General features: G+C 40.7%; 1 protein-coding gene across 1 annotated transcript in view; it reads left to right on the top strand.

Moving 5' to 3' along the window:
- The window catches only part of LOC149790569 (uncharacterized), a 191274-nt gene that overhangs the window by 46611 nt on the left and 130035 nt on the right, over window positions 1-14628 (top strand). The window contains exon 2 of the mRNA XM_089972637.1: window positions 4251-4382. Coding sequence (XP_089828763.1) covers window positions 4251-4382 — 132 coding nt within the window. The remainder of the gene's footprint in view (window positions 1-4250; window positions 4383-14628) is intronic.

Raw genomic sequence — 14628 nt, 5'->3', positions numbered from 1 at the left:
TGGGAGTATGGGGTTGATGGGTATTGTTTGTAACTGAATACTATACAATCAGAAGTATGGGAGTATGGGGTTGATGGGTGATGTTTAAACATATTACACATTGTCCTGACTTTCAATGTAAATCTGTATTTATAGTCATTTAATATTGGCTAGATACATTAACAATATACACGATGATAACATTGCTAATTTCTCAATGCATACATTAATGTAACAATGGATACACACGTTCAAGTGTAGGGGTGCTGCCAATATTAAAACTCGATACGCATCAATCTGTATTTATTTCAGCAGGACTGTTTAGATCGTTCGTCAGCTTTGTCTTCTCCTGTTTAAAGATCGCATGTTTGTAAAATGTATCATCTGATTCATGGCTGTTGGCAACATTATAAAGACGTATCCTGGTCTTTCTAATGTAATACAGGGGGTGGGGGACATTTTACATTTTTCTGTGAGTAAAAATGGCTGTAGCTGTATTTTAATTGCTTTTTTGGTTGAGTGATCAATCAGTATTTAATGACACATCAGCACATGCACGACCTTTTAGTGGCAAGGAACGGGAGTGAAGAGCATTGTATAAAAACACAACACAATTGCCAAGTCTGGCTAGTCTGTGCTTTATTTTTAACCTGCACACTAACAACTACACCAGTTGGTAAAAAGTCAAGTAGTCGTTTTACTATATGATTTAGTTTTCGAAACGTAACTAAACAATGTCTCTTTCTATCGAAAACGTTCTAAACTTGAATTAACTGAAACCATTGAATAAGTACCGATTTTTTAAATATCTGCTCTGAGCTATACATGCATATACTGTATTCAATTTGTTTCTCTAAATTATGTGATATCTGATTAAAATCAATAAATGGTTCGTTGTGGGAGATAACCTCTTTGAGGTTATAGACGTGGTGTTAACCTCTTTGAGGTTGTATGCGTGGTGTTTTTCTTCCATTTTAAACATCTTTATATATGACATATATGAACTTTACTTCTTCTCTTACTTGTCCCCAATAATCTCTTACTTGTCCCCAATAATCTCTTACTTGTCCCCAACAATCTCTTACTTGTCCCCAATAATATGTAACGACATAAATCTAACTGTATCGAGGTATGTTAAAATTATAACTTTTTAATATTACATGCGTTATATTATCACTATTGAATGATTGATGTGTCAAAAGTATCACACTTTAACGCTGTAGTTGTTGTGGGATTAACGCCATTTTCAGCACAGATATGCTATACATGGCAACCAGTAAAAATGTTAGAGGAAGAACCCGGGAAAACCTCGATAAAAAAACACTGACCCACGGGAAGCTAATGGCAAAACTTCTCATACCAAGCTTGAATGTCGACCGCTCTGGTAGCCTAGTGGTTAGAGCGTCCTCTTCAGATGCGGGTGGTCGCGGTTCGAACCCCAGCTGAGTCATACCAAAGACTTATAAACATGGTACTAGCAGCCGCCTCGCTTGGCGCTCAGCTTTAAGAGGTTAGTGTTAGGACTGGTCGGCCTGGTGTCAGGATAATGTAAGTGGGTGGGACATCATGCTACATGTCTGCGGCATGATGCCCTAGTGCTATACATCACTATAAACTGTCACACTGCAGACATCGTAGCGATATGACTGAAACAATTTTAAAGCTACGTTAAAAATCCTAATCACAAACACACACACACACACACACACAACTGTAATGCTTGACACGTTAAAAATATTACAGCTGAATGCTTAATGCGTTAAAACTATCGCCAATCAATCCTTCATCAGTTAAAATTATCACCATTTAATGATTGATACGTTAAACGTATAACTATTTAAAGTTCGATACGTTATAATATCACTATTTAATGCTTTATACGTTAACATTATAGTATATATGGTCAGCTACTTTCAAAATATCAATATCTAATGTTTGAGTCATTAAAATTATCAATATTGAAAGCTCGATAGGTTACAATTGTAATTAGGTACGACTTGATATGCTAAATGTATCACTATTTAAGGCCTGATACGTTAAAATTATAAATAGTAAGGCTTGACATGTTTGAGGCATGAGTACTGAATGCTTGCGTTGATACAACTATCCCTACTGAATTCCTAATACATTACAATTGTCACTAATGCTTGATATATCATAATTGAACTATGTATTGCTTAAAGTGTTAAAATTATCACTTGCTAATGCTAAACATTTTTCAAAATCATAAAAATATCCATAATGTTGTTTCTATTGGTTTTGTTTTCTTCTTTTCTGGCTGAGGACCATTCTAGAGTTTTAATTTCGTATAAAATGTGATGACGCTAACTTAATTCCCGTTTCGTTTTTCGAGCTTTAATGAGGAAACCAACATATTTAAAGGATATCATAACACTTGTATGAACTGGGCATATTTTAAACATTTTATTTGTAACATGCTTAGAGATGTTTATCTCTGGCGTAGATATGTATATTAATTTGTAGCTTGATTAAGTGTGTAGCTTTGTTATATATGTCTATTTGCAACGTGGTTGATATGTCTGTTTATTTGTAGCATGGGTAAATGTGTAAGTTAATGTATGTATGTATGTATGTATGTATGTATGTATGTATGTATGTATGTATGTAGCGTGGTTAGATATATATATATATATTTATTTGTACTGTGGTTAGATATGTGTATGTATGTAAAGCGTGGTTAAATATGCATATTTGTATCGCAGACATGTCTGTTTACATGTATCGCGATTAGATATGCCTGTTTACATGTAGCGTGGTTAGATATGTCAGTTTACATGTAGAGGGTTAGATATGTCTGTTTACATGTAGCGCGGTTAGATATGTCTGTTTACATGTATCGCGGTTAGATATGTCAGTTTACACGTAGCGTGGTTAGATATGTCTGTTTACATGCAGTGTGGTTAGATATGTCTGTTTACATGTAGCGCGGTTAGATCTGTCTGTTTACATGTAGTGTGGTTAGATATGTCTGTTTACATGTAGCGCGGTTAGATGTTTCTGTTTACATGTAGCGTGGTTAGATATGTATGTTTACATGTAGCGTGGTTAGATATGTCTGTTTACATGTAGCGCGGTTAGATCTGTCTGTTTACATGTAGTGTGGTTAGATATGTCTGTTTACATGTAGCGCGGTTAGATGTTTCTGTTTACATGTAGCGTGGTTAGATATGTCTGTTTACATGTATCGCGGTTAGATATGTCAGTTTACACGTAGCGTGGTTAGATATGTCTGTTTACATGCAGTGTGGTTAGATATGTCAGTTTACACGTAGCGTGGTTAGATATGTCTGTTTACATGCAGTGTGGTTAGATATGTCTGTTTACATGTAGCGTTTTTAGATATGTCTGTTTACATGTAGCGCGGTTAGATCTGTCTGTTTACATGTAGTGTGGTTAGATATGTCTGTTTACATGTAGCGCGGTTAGATGTTTCTGTTTACATGTAGCGTGGTTAGATATGTCTGTTTACAGGTAGCGTGGTTAGATATGTCTGTTTACATGTAGCGTGGTTAGATATGTCTGTTTACATGTAGCGCGGTTAGATATGTCTGTTTACATGTAGCGTGGTTAGATATGTCTGTTTACATGTAGCGCGGTTAGATGTTTCTGTTTACATGTAGCGTGGTTAGATATGTCTGTTTACATGTAGCGTGGTTAGATATGTCAGTTTACATGTAGCGTGGTTAGATATGTCTTTTTACATGTAGCACGGTTAGATATGTCTGTTTACATGTAGCGTGATTAGATATGTCTGTTTACATGTAGCGCGGTTAGATGGTTCTGTTTACATGTAGCGTGGTTAGATATGTCTGTTTACATGTAGCGTGGTTAGATATGTCTGTTTACATGTAGCGCGGTTAGATATGTCTGTTTACATGTAGCGTGGTTAGATATGTCTGTTTACATGTAGCGCGGTTAGATATGTCTGTTTACATGTAGCGTGGTTACATATGTCTGTTTACATGTAGCGTGGTTAGATATTTCTGTTTACATGTAGCGTGGTTAGATTTGTCTATTTATTTTGTAGCGTGTGTAAATATGGCTATTTATTTGTGCAATGAACCCACTATAAAAGCTAATTGATATGACGAATTACATTCTGATGTTCCAGCCATGGCGATTTTACCTCGCTCGATACAACGGTATGACTTGATATGGCACTGAATAAGAATGGTACGAAGAGGTTTGATGATCAACAAGGTTTTGTCTCAAAGGAATATTTTAATTCTCATGTTTTGTGTTTTTTACAGGATGTCCTGGAGAGAAAAATAGAAGACCTCAGTCGTCAGCTGGCAGAGGAAAAATCGGTGTCCAGGCGGGAGAAAATGCAGGTGACTCGACTCCAGAGGGAGCTCTCTCGGCAAAAGACGGACAAGAATGGGGTAAGGAAACGCAATGTATATCAGTAGTTTCATCTGTGGGTCAGACAAAACGTTTGTCTGAATCAAGTTTACATCTGCGCTTACATTTGCAGGCGGAAGTTATGTCATAGGCAACACAATGAAACGATTTTTTAAGATTTCATTGACGAAAGGTGTGCATGTCCGTACGTCTGTCTACACAAGAGGTTAAGACCAATGTTAAAGTGATTTTCAGTTAAATTTGATACTGACATTTGTATGTAATAGCTAATTAAAATAGGGTGGTGGATCAGCAAAATGGAGATCTTTTGTTGTCGGTTTAATTTTGTTGGCACGTCATAATCGAAGTCTTTTGGAACTCCGAAATGCGACTTCTCGCAATTTATTGCGCCATTTCTATGTGTTATATATTGGCTATTTTTCCCAGCATTCCATGTGTCAGTGCGGTATCCAAGGATTTTGCATGTAGTTTGGTTTGTGATCTCAAACACTGCAATAATTTCCACGGAGATCTTTAGTTGATCTTCGAATTGATTTGATAGCAAAAAATGTTAAGCTGTAGTGTGTTTGTGACATATGTAGACTAAATATATATCGTGCTCTCGTTTCTTTTAAATGTTTAATGCCGACAGACTGAAATATAGTTTCATTAACTGTTTTCAATACCCGGATATTTTCAATCACGTGATGGTTATCCAACTGGCTATATATCAGAGTGAATCGACAATCAGACGCATCAGCCGAGATTAAACCTGACTGCTTCCATTTTTGCTGATAAATTGATGATGACGAGTCTTGTTTTTCAGATGTCGACAAAACAGATAGTTGTAGCTTTCAATTTGTGTCTCCAGATCCAAACAGTGGTGATATATAACGGGAACAAATCTTTTGTTATCTTGCATGATCGTATGACAGTCTACCCCCATGACTGTCTCACATATCAATGTTCTCACTGATGTGGGAATCAAACTCTTTAAGGCACCGAGGTTTCATAGTCGATAGCTAAGAATTGTTGATTCACTTCATTTTACGTCGACCAAAAGTAGATCGACAACGATGATCTACCTAAGTTGATGTGGCCTTTGATAACAATATGCTTTCTTGCAGCCCATTCTAATCATGGTAAAATGAGATCACATCTTTCCCAAGATATATTGGATTAACTTGAAAATTAAATTATCGAATTTGATACTGATTGAATTATGCCACATTGTTCCCATGCCTGTTTCTGAATAAAATGAATACTTCAGGCCAGAATACTCTGATCAAACCTATGTAATATTTTTGTATAATATGTATTGGCCTGGAGAAAAATGTTGAACATTTGAGAGCTCTAGGTAAGAATGTAGCAGCACTTTACGGCACTTCAACACACTGGTGACTATGTGGTGCTAGAACGTTTAAATATCAAATGAGCTCACTGAAGCATTGTGTAATATGTGAGTAGTAAGGGGGGTAGGATTAGCGTCAATGGGAATTAGCATTAAAAACACCCTTGGGTCACTTTAGCGTCAAGGGAAATTTAACATGGAGAAAAATCGTGGGTAGGATTAGCGTCAAGGGAAATTAACATTGGGAAAAAATCGTGGGTCGGTTTAGCGTCAAGGGAAATTGAACATGGGATTTTTTTTTTTTTTTTTAAATTTTTTAATATTAAAAATTTAAATTTAAATTTTAAAAAATGGGGTAGGCAATTGAAAGGCTATCTCTTTTCGAGATATATGGGGCCCTGAAAAGGGCCTTTGGGTTTTTTTCTTCTTCTTTTTAACTTCTTAACTTCTTCCACCATCCTCTTATTTTGTCCATCATTCCTTTCTTCTTTTTCTTTTCTGTTTCCGGCAGCCAGTCCGGGTGGCCCATGGCCCGGAACTTCTCTTGGATTTTCATCCAGTTTGTGTTCAGTTTTTCAAATTCATCCCTTTTTTTCTATTTTCTTCTTCTTTTCTTTCTTGATACCATCTCTCTTTAATCTTCTTGACTTCTACCTCCATCACTTTTCTCATCAACTCCTCTCCTTTCCTCAGTCTTTCCTGGCCTCTCTCCACATAAGAGCACTCTGTCCCATGTGACATTTTTTCAAGAAAGCACCTGACTTTGCTTGCATTGTCAAGTGCTTCCTTTAGGCTTCCCACTCTGACATAGGTGGGATTTATCATACCTCTCAATCTTTTTTCCTCCTCTTCAATCATTCCTGCTATCACTTCTTTTGCTATGTTTAGACATTTAGCGTAGTCCAGGTACTCTGCTATCTTCCATTCTTTTTCCAGTCTCTCCACTACATAGATACCATCTATTATCCAGTTGTATATATGTACCAAATTGTTGAACAAGTCACTTGCAACCACCATCTTCGTTTTTATTATTCCGTAGAATGGTTCGAACGACGAACGTGGTGGGTTATTATAGTGAAAGCGCGGACGTGAAGGAAAACATCCCCCACTTTCTCATTTCATATAATATAACCCTAACTATACTCTCTACATACGCTAAGAATCAATAAATAAACCCTTAATCTACTATTCACACAAACTTACTTCAGCATTTACAAACACCAACACAAACTTACTTCAGCATTTACAAACACAAACACACAAACACACACTTCCACTATTAATAAAGAGTTAGTGTTTATATTCACACTACTCTACCTACACGCATTGGCAAATTAATAGTTATTTCTTTTCTAGAGTATTGGGTAGCCCTGAAAAGGGCTGTTTTTTGAACTCCTGATGCACCTATCTAATGGTTGCACCTTCCTGGCCTGGCGCCACACACGCATCTTCTTCCCCAGTCTTCTTTCACCTTTCTTCTGGGCAGCGCAGAGGGAGGATGATTCGCTTCAACACCCCAATCCTCTGTCTCGGGAATATTGAACGACATCCTCTCTTCTCTTTTCTTTTCCTCTTCTTCCCTCTCTCTTCTCTCCTCCTCTTCCTTCTTTACTCTTGCTTCTTCTACTATAGCCTCCGCTGATAGTTCGTTTACTATGCGCCTGGCATATTCCAGGTGCATCTGGAGTTCTAACAGTTTCACTATTCTGCTATTCATTCTTCTGGCTGTGTTGATCAATCAACAAGGGTAGCTAGACTGCCCAGCGAGTTTCAATTTATAGTAAAAGCGCGGACGTGATGGAAAACATCCCACACGGTTTTCGAGCCGCAACGTTCAAGAGAGAAAGTAAGAAATGAAAGAGCATCAATCCAACATTCTTATAGCTAAACAAAAGACAAAGGCATTTTTTTCAAAACACAACATTTTTTATTCAAAAATCACTTAACACTAAACAACAACATTTTTAACATTTTTAACAATAATCCAACACTATAACATCAAACAATTTTTTTTCAAATCACTAACATTTTTTCTCAATAGACAATCTACTTTGAACAGGGCTGACAACGTTGTGAATGAAATTGTGATTTCCACTGTTGGAAATCATTAGGCCATTGATGGACACTACGTTTCCTAGCTTGAGACAAAAGATAAGCATAATGGTCACAAAACCATCGATCTACTTTCACATCGTTTCTAGCAGAAGAACGAGGATCAAAATGAGTCACTAAATGTTCTAAGGAATAGCCCAGGCTGCGATGATGCAGAAAATACACACAGTATTGTCCACACACCAAGGAATCTGTGCCTTGTAATTTCACATTATTGAATCGGGTGGTTTGAGCATTTCTTCTCATAAAGTCGATGATATCGTCTTCCAAAGGGGGCAATCCGTACGAATCGAAATATTCCACACATCCTTCTTGAGGAAAGTAAACGGCTACCCAGTGGGTTCCTGGGAGATGACTGTCGTCCGTGTTGATCACGTAAGCTTGATGGTCTTTAGGTTTGCGATGAGGGAGTTCATCTTTAGCACAGACAACAGGATTCCAAGAAGACGTATACGAACTGTGGTTCAAAAGGTAATAAAGTTCCCAGGTATCCATTGTTTTGTGTGGTTTTTTTTTTTTCTTCTTCACAGGTAATAATAAGTCGTCAATTCGATCCTGACTTTTTGCTTGAAAATGTCTGACGAATAAACGGTTATTCGTTCTGTTTCCTCACTCTGATTCAGGAGAGCTTCGATACGATGGATCTCTTGAGTGGTTAATGGTGGACAAGAATGTTCACGCAAGTCTTTATACCACTGGTGCAATACGTCTTTGTTCGAGATGAGACTCCAAGCTTCGTCCAGATACTCGTCCAATTTTTCTTCTTGACTCAACATCAGGCATTTATCGTGTTGAATTTGACTGGGATGATCGTTTTGACATCCATAACAATTTTTCTTGATCAATTCCGTCATTTTGTCGACCAAGTGTTTGGCAAAACAGCAGACTAAATGGGCTTCTTGTTCTGGCCATCTTGACTTCATTATGATATCTTCTTCGTCTTTGTCTTGAGATTCTTCTCCTTCCACGGTCTCCTCACATTCCATGTCCAAAGTTTCTCCACTAGGTAAAGAGGGATAACAGTCTTCCATAGCTTCTAATAATCTAGAATGACTTCTCTCAAACTGTTGATTTCTATGGTATTATCGAATTCTGCATACAGGATGACGTTCACTGTGTCTGGTAGAGCACTCGCAAACTGAAGTTCCACACGAATCTGGCCAGATTTTATAGGGTGGAAATGTCCCTCGTCGCTGCCCTGGTCAGGAGTGAAATCAAAAGCCCACAAAGCATAGCCTCCGTCATATTCGTCGTACGTAATGCCGTGACTGGTGTTGGTTCCTAACTGGCCGGTGGCTTCGTACAGGGACAAGTACGATCTCAAGTAATTCGACTTAGTCCTATCGGCGTCATTAAAGACAGGTTCGAAAGGCCGGGTACACAAGGTCTTGCCGTCGCGACTGACTTCGATCTTGGACACTTTGTAATGTTTAAACTCAAAAGGATTTTCGTTGTAGACACCATTGAAAGCTGAATTCTTGACGATACCAACAATCAAACGTTTGGGTAACTGTCCTTGGAACAGATGATCTTCGATCTTGGATCGGAGTCCAGAGGCAATGGTGAACGTTTTCACTTCCACGCGTCGTATGGGATACTTGGCGGTTGTTCTGCTCAACGTCTGACTGATGTCGTTACCTACTTTAGGTAACACTTCTACGCGACGCACGTAGAGTCTGGTTTCTTGAATGATAGTTTTGTAAGTGGAATTTTCTTTAGCCATCAAATGGAAAGCGGCACTGCTACGATTCAGTCTCAGGCGGACATCCACCCCGTTCAGCAAATACTTCTCTTGTAACCACATGTCCAAATGCAAGCGATCCATCAGTTCTAAACTACGACTTTTAGCAATTTTCGCTCGTCGGTCTACAAATCCCTTTGAATGTGAAGCATCCGCAGCAAGTACAATAGCGTTGAACTTAGTCGCTAGGTCAGGTTTCCATACCACGCAAGCATCCAGATGACTGTCCTTGGCGTTTTTTCCGTACGTCAAGAGATTTTCCAGGTAGGCTCGATAAGGGTAAGTATCCATGCTGCTGCTGACCAGTTTGTTATTCAAGTACAAGTCCACTTCGCTAAACAAGGAATGCATGAAATTATTGACGGGAGCTACTGCATCATCATCGGCTAGGTCATCGTTGGGTGATTCGATCACTTTCACTTTTAAGTATAGGTAACTGCTATTCAGATCGATGTAATCTTCGGGCTGTCCTTTGATTTCGAACTCGATGGGAGCAGAATCGGTCAATGAGGAGATGGGATTAAATTCCACCCACTGGGATTCTTGCATGGTCATCATGGTGGGGGGCATGGCAAACAGATCCAGTTCCGTCTTGGAACAAGCGCAAGACTCTCGGTGCATCATTTTTTTTCTGTGTCTCAATAATCGAAAACGTCTAAGTCTCGAACGGTTTTTCTTTTCTTGGCCTTTCTAGCTTGAAGTCTGGTGAAAGGGTGTTTTCTTCGTCGTCTCTTTCTGCCTTGTCCTTGCTGAATGCCAGACTCGGTAGCGTGCAGGGCATTTATAGGTGTGTCTCGTCGGCCCAAAATGTCTTTACCCGTTTGCAGCAAGACATTTTTGCCAGCCCTCATGAAGACTTCTTTAGGGTTTTGTTTGTCGATGATGACATTTTGGAGAAATTCTTTGCCTTGCGTCAGTGCCGCATCTTTCAAGGCGTGCAATCCGCGTGTCACCATCGGTTTCAACACCGGAGCCACCGAACGAAAGGCCGATTTTAACATGTCTCCTAAACCGTGTCCTCGCTGTCGAGCAACCCCTCGGTACACTGGATACATGACTTACTTACGAGTCGTGAGAGAACCGTTTTCGAAAATGGAGTTTCACCGTGACTTTTCCTTTGGTGAATGAAATATTTTGTCCCAAATCTCCTTTTATAGTAATGTTGACCGTGTCCAAATATGACTTGCTGACCGGCAAATAGTGAGGATGGACAAATTCGCGGTGGACGTGGTAAGTGTTTCCACCTTCCTCGTCAGCGTTCGTGGCAGAATCTACTTTGAAAGGAATGACACGCAGTAACGGTACGGAGGTGTGTCCCACCACGTTGTATTCCACCACATCGGAATACACAAACATCAAATTCAGTCCTTGGTTCAGTTCTACCGGGGTACGAAAATACTTGACAAAAGTATCGTTGTCGTGAATGATGGCTTTTTCTTTTAGTGTTTGTTCTGTTTTCTTCTTCATCTTCACGTCACCACCCAACATGTCAAACAATTCATCATCAATAAAATTGAAACCCATGATTTTTTCCCCCTCAGGAAATTTTATCAGGAAGCGACGAGCTGTTTTGTGGTATTCCATGGTGACAGGTTTGGCATTCTTGACATTCTTAAAAGCTTCCCCAAACACGCCATTAAACTTGGTGACTATGGTGTTGACCAAATGTTGACCACTAAAATAATAGCCTGAGGGAATGGACAACTGATAGTCGGTCCAATTTGGATTGACTTTGTTTTTTGTTTTATGGGGATATTTGGTATTGTCATTCATCCACTTTTGCAATGTATCGTCATAAACTTCCACCACAAATTTATTTTGATCGGCAACGACATTGAGGACTTGGGTCGGGTGAATCATTTCTACTAAAGCCACTTCCCAATGGGCTTCGTGATCTAAGGAGATGGCCTGAGGTAATTTGGCCGTGTAACAGCACAACGTGTTCTTGGGAAACACCTCCATGGAACTGTCACTGGGTAAAGTTAAGTAAAATTGGTTTTGGTGACTCATAATTCCAGAGTTCTGTGGTTGTCCGAGGGGTTAGTGGATGTCAGAGGCGTGTCTCCGCCCAAAATGGGGTTCTGGTTGTGGTTGATGTTGTTGTTGGAGTGGTGACTGGCACTGGCACTGGACACAACGTTCCCGTTCGAGGAGAATTTCAGGGAGGGATTGGGAAGCAGGTAACCGATGCAACTGCTCAATAAAATGGTCCACAATTGTTTGTCTCCTTGTTGCAAACTCAAATTGGCGATGGCTGCCCCGATGACACAATACACCACGAAGATTTGGCAGAAAAAGACGATTTGCGTTTTAGGCACACGTTCTCCACACCACACCCACAAGGGTTGTTTTTGTAAATCTTGCACAGAAGAACTAGGGGAAGAAGGACTGGTCGACGTAGCTGCGTCTGCTGAGTGAAAGGGCATGATGGTCACTTCTTCTTTTTATAGTCGATGACTTGCGAAGCGTCGATCCAAGAATCAAAACTGGGTGGATATCCTTTCCAACGTACTTTGACTTCTTTGACACGTCGTTTGCCCACTTTACGGGTTCTGCGTTCGAGAATGCTTTCGATGTCGTACACGTCGTCTTCTTTTTTGGTGACACGTTGTAACTCGGGCAAATAAAACGTTCCTTTGAGCACTTCTCCGTTCATGTCTTCCAATTTATAGACGGCAGGATGACGGCCATGCACTCGTCCAGTGACGCGAAACAATTCGGTCGTCCAGTTAGGTAAGTAACCTTTGTCGAAAGTGCGTTTGGTTTTGCCAATGCGCACCCAATCTCCTACGGCCAACACTCCACTTTTCTTGCGGACAGCCCTCGTCGGGGACGTACCAAACAGACGCTCAAACACCAACACTTCGTTCTCGGGAGTCACGTCTTGCGGGGCACGTCCGATGCTTCGATGGTAAGATTGGTTGTACGTTTGCACCAGGTGCGGTAAGATGTTGATGTACTTCAGAGTGTGGTGATGCGTAAAATATTTCCACATGCGTTCTTTCAAAGTGCGTTGAAAACGTTCCACGATGCTGGCTTTGGTTTCGGGATTCTCGGTGGTAAAAAAATGAATGTCACGTTTCTTTAATTCTTTTTGGAAAGCTTGGTTCAGAAATTCGGTGCCTTTGTCCGTTTGCCATCGAAGAGGGTGACGACCGCTTTGTTTCAACACCCGTTGCAGGGCTCGCACTAACTCGCTGCTCGATTTGGAAGTCAAGGGCACGACCCAGGCAAATTTGGAAAAGACGTCGATGACACAGAACAAATATTTGTAGCCACGATTGTAGCTGGCCAAATGAGAGACATCGGCTAAATCGGCTTGCCATTGATGATCGATGCCTTCCACTCGGGTGCGACTTCTGGCAAACTTGCGTCGAATGGGTTTGTGTAAAGTGTAGGTAGCTTGTTCTTGTAACCATCGTTGCACTTGAGGTAAACGGAGACTTTTCAGTCGCGTTTTGGCAGCAAGATACAATTTTTGAACTCCTGCGTAACCTGCAGGATGGGAGGGATCGTAGTAAATGCTGGCTAAGACTTTTTCCATTTTTTTGTGTTGGTTGGTGTGTTAATAAGACACCCACTCTTGGAGGATGCTACTCTTTTTCTCTTGGGGTATTTTCTTGGATTGCAATGCTTTGCGTGTGCGGCCAGCAATAGGTGTCGAAGAGGAGGATGTCTGAACGGGGGATATCGGTTCTTGTTTCACTTCTGTCTTCACTTCTGTCTTCACTTTCTTTTTCTCTTGTGATGAAGAAGGGGTGGCCATCATCTTTTTAATCCATCCAATTCTGGAGGTAGGTGGTGTTGTTAACTTGCGTACTTTTTCTGGTGGAGTTTGAAACCCTTCTTCTTCTTCTTCTTTTCCTTTTTCTGTGTTGACCACTGGTACCGGTACTGGTACTGGTGATGGTGCTGGACTTTTCATCAAGGTCTTAAAATCTTTCAGAGTGGGTAGAGCTGTTTCGTCTAAAGCTTTCTGGTGAAAGAGTTGTAGTCGTTGCAAGAGTTGACCGTACTTTTGCGATTTTTCTGTTTCGAACAAATCTTGGCGATCCATCAAGGACTGCAATTCGTGTTGTAACTGGGACATTTCGCTCAAATGGGGATTGGGAGGTAAATGCGGGGTGCGTTGTTCTTGCCACCGATGGTATTCCATCCATCGTTTGTAAGGCACTAAAGCTAGTTTTCGTCCTTCCATGGGGTTGTCAGGGGTCGATTCTGAGATCTTGGAACTTCCGAAGGCCTTTTTATCTTGCTCCCACCAGTCCTGCCAACATGGTTCCCAAGACTCCTTTCAGTATGGGGCCTAACAAGAGAGGTAAAATGCCTCCACGTTGGACCAGCATCTTCTTTTTTTGACGAATGGGAATTTTCTTTTGAACCATTTTCCGAAGAACGTGACGATGTTTGCCTAAGCATTGTTTCTGGTGTTTGGACAAAGGGATCGTGCCTTTCAAAACGTTCAAACAACATTCGCACACGGTATCGATGACCTCTTTGGAGGCCGTTTGAATGAGTTTTTTTCGTAGGGGTGGAGAAGCTTTGGACAGGACAGATAACATGTCCCCATGTTTGGCTAAACGTGGTGGCAGTCCTTTCCATTTCTTTCCTTGGGGTTTTCTGGAGGGTGACATCTTTGAGTCTTTAGGAGCACCAAAAAAACACTGATACCCTACTCGGTCACAGGCCTTTTTTATACTGGAACACGTCGCCATTGATTGTCTTTACGTCGTATCAGTTTGAGGACAGGCATGACACGTCGTGCAGGGGTACGCAAGGGACTAAATCGAGCCAGTTCTTGCTTGGACAAATCCAGCAAACTTTGTAACATGCCCGATCTTTCATGGACTTTGATTTTGGGAGAAGGTACTTTGTGAGCAGCAGCCACTGCCGCTAAATTGGAAGGTCCTGCCACTGGGGAAGTTCTTTTGGGGGTCATCAACGGAGAAGTTCTTGGTGTGATCAACGTCTCCAAGTACTCTTCAGTTCCTGGTGACATCAACGGAGAAGTGGACAAACGTGAGGCTGTCGGAGACGCAGTCACCGCTGTGGCAGGTCGTGGTTTGCGAGTGTAAGGTTGCGT

The sequence above is a fragment of the Sinohyriopsis cumingii genome, chromosome 10 (genome assembly GCF_028554795.1).
Source record: "Sinohyriopsis cumingii isolate HCF-2022 chromosome 10, ASM2855479v2, whole genome shotgun sequence".
NCBI classification, from domain to species: domain Eukaryota; kingdom Metazoa; phylum Mollusca; class Bivalvia; order Unionida; family Unionidae; genus Sinohyriopsis; species Sinohyriopsis cumingii.
The sequence above is the reverse complement of the archived record's forward strand: the minus strand, read 5'-3'. Positions and strand labels throughout refer to the sequence as shown.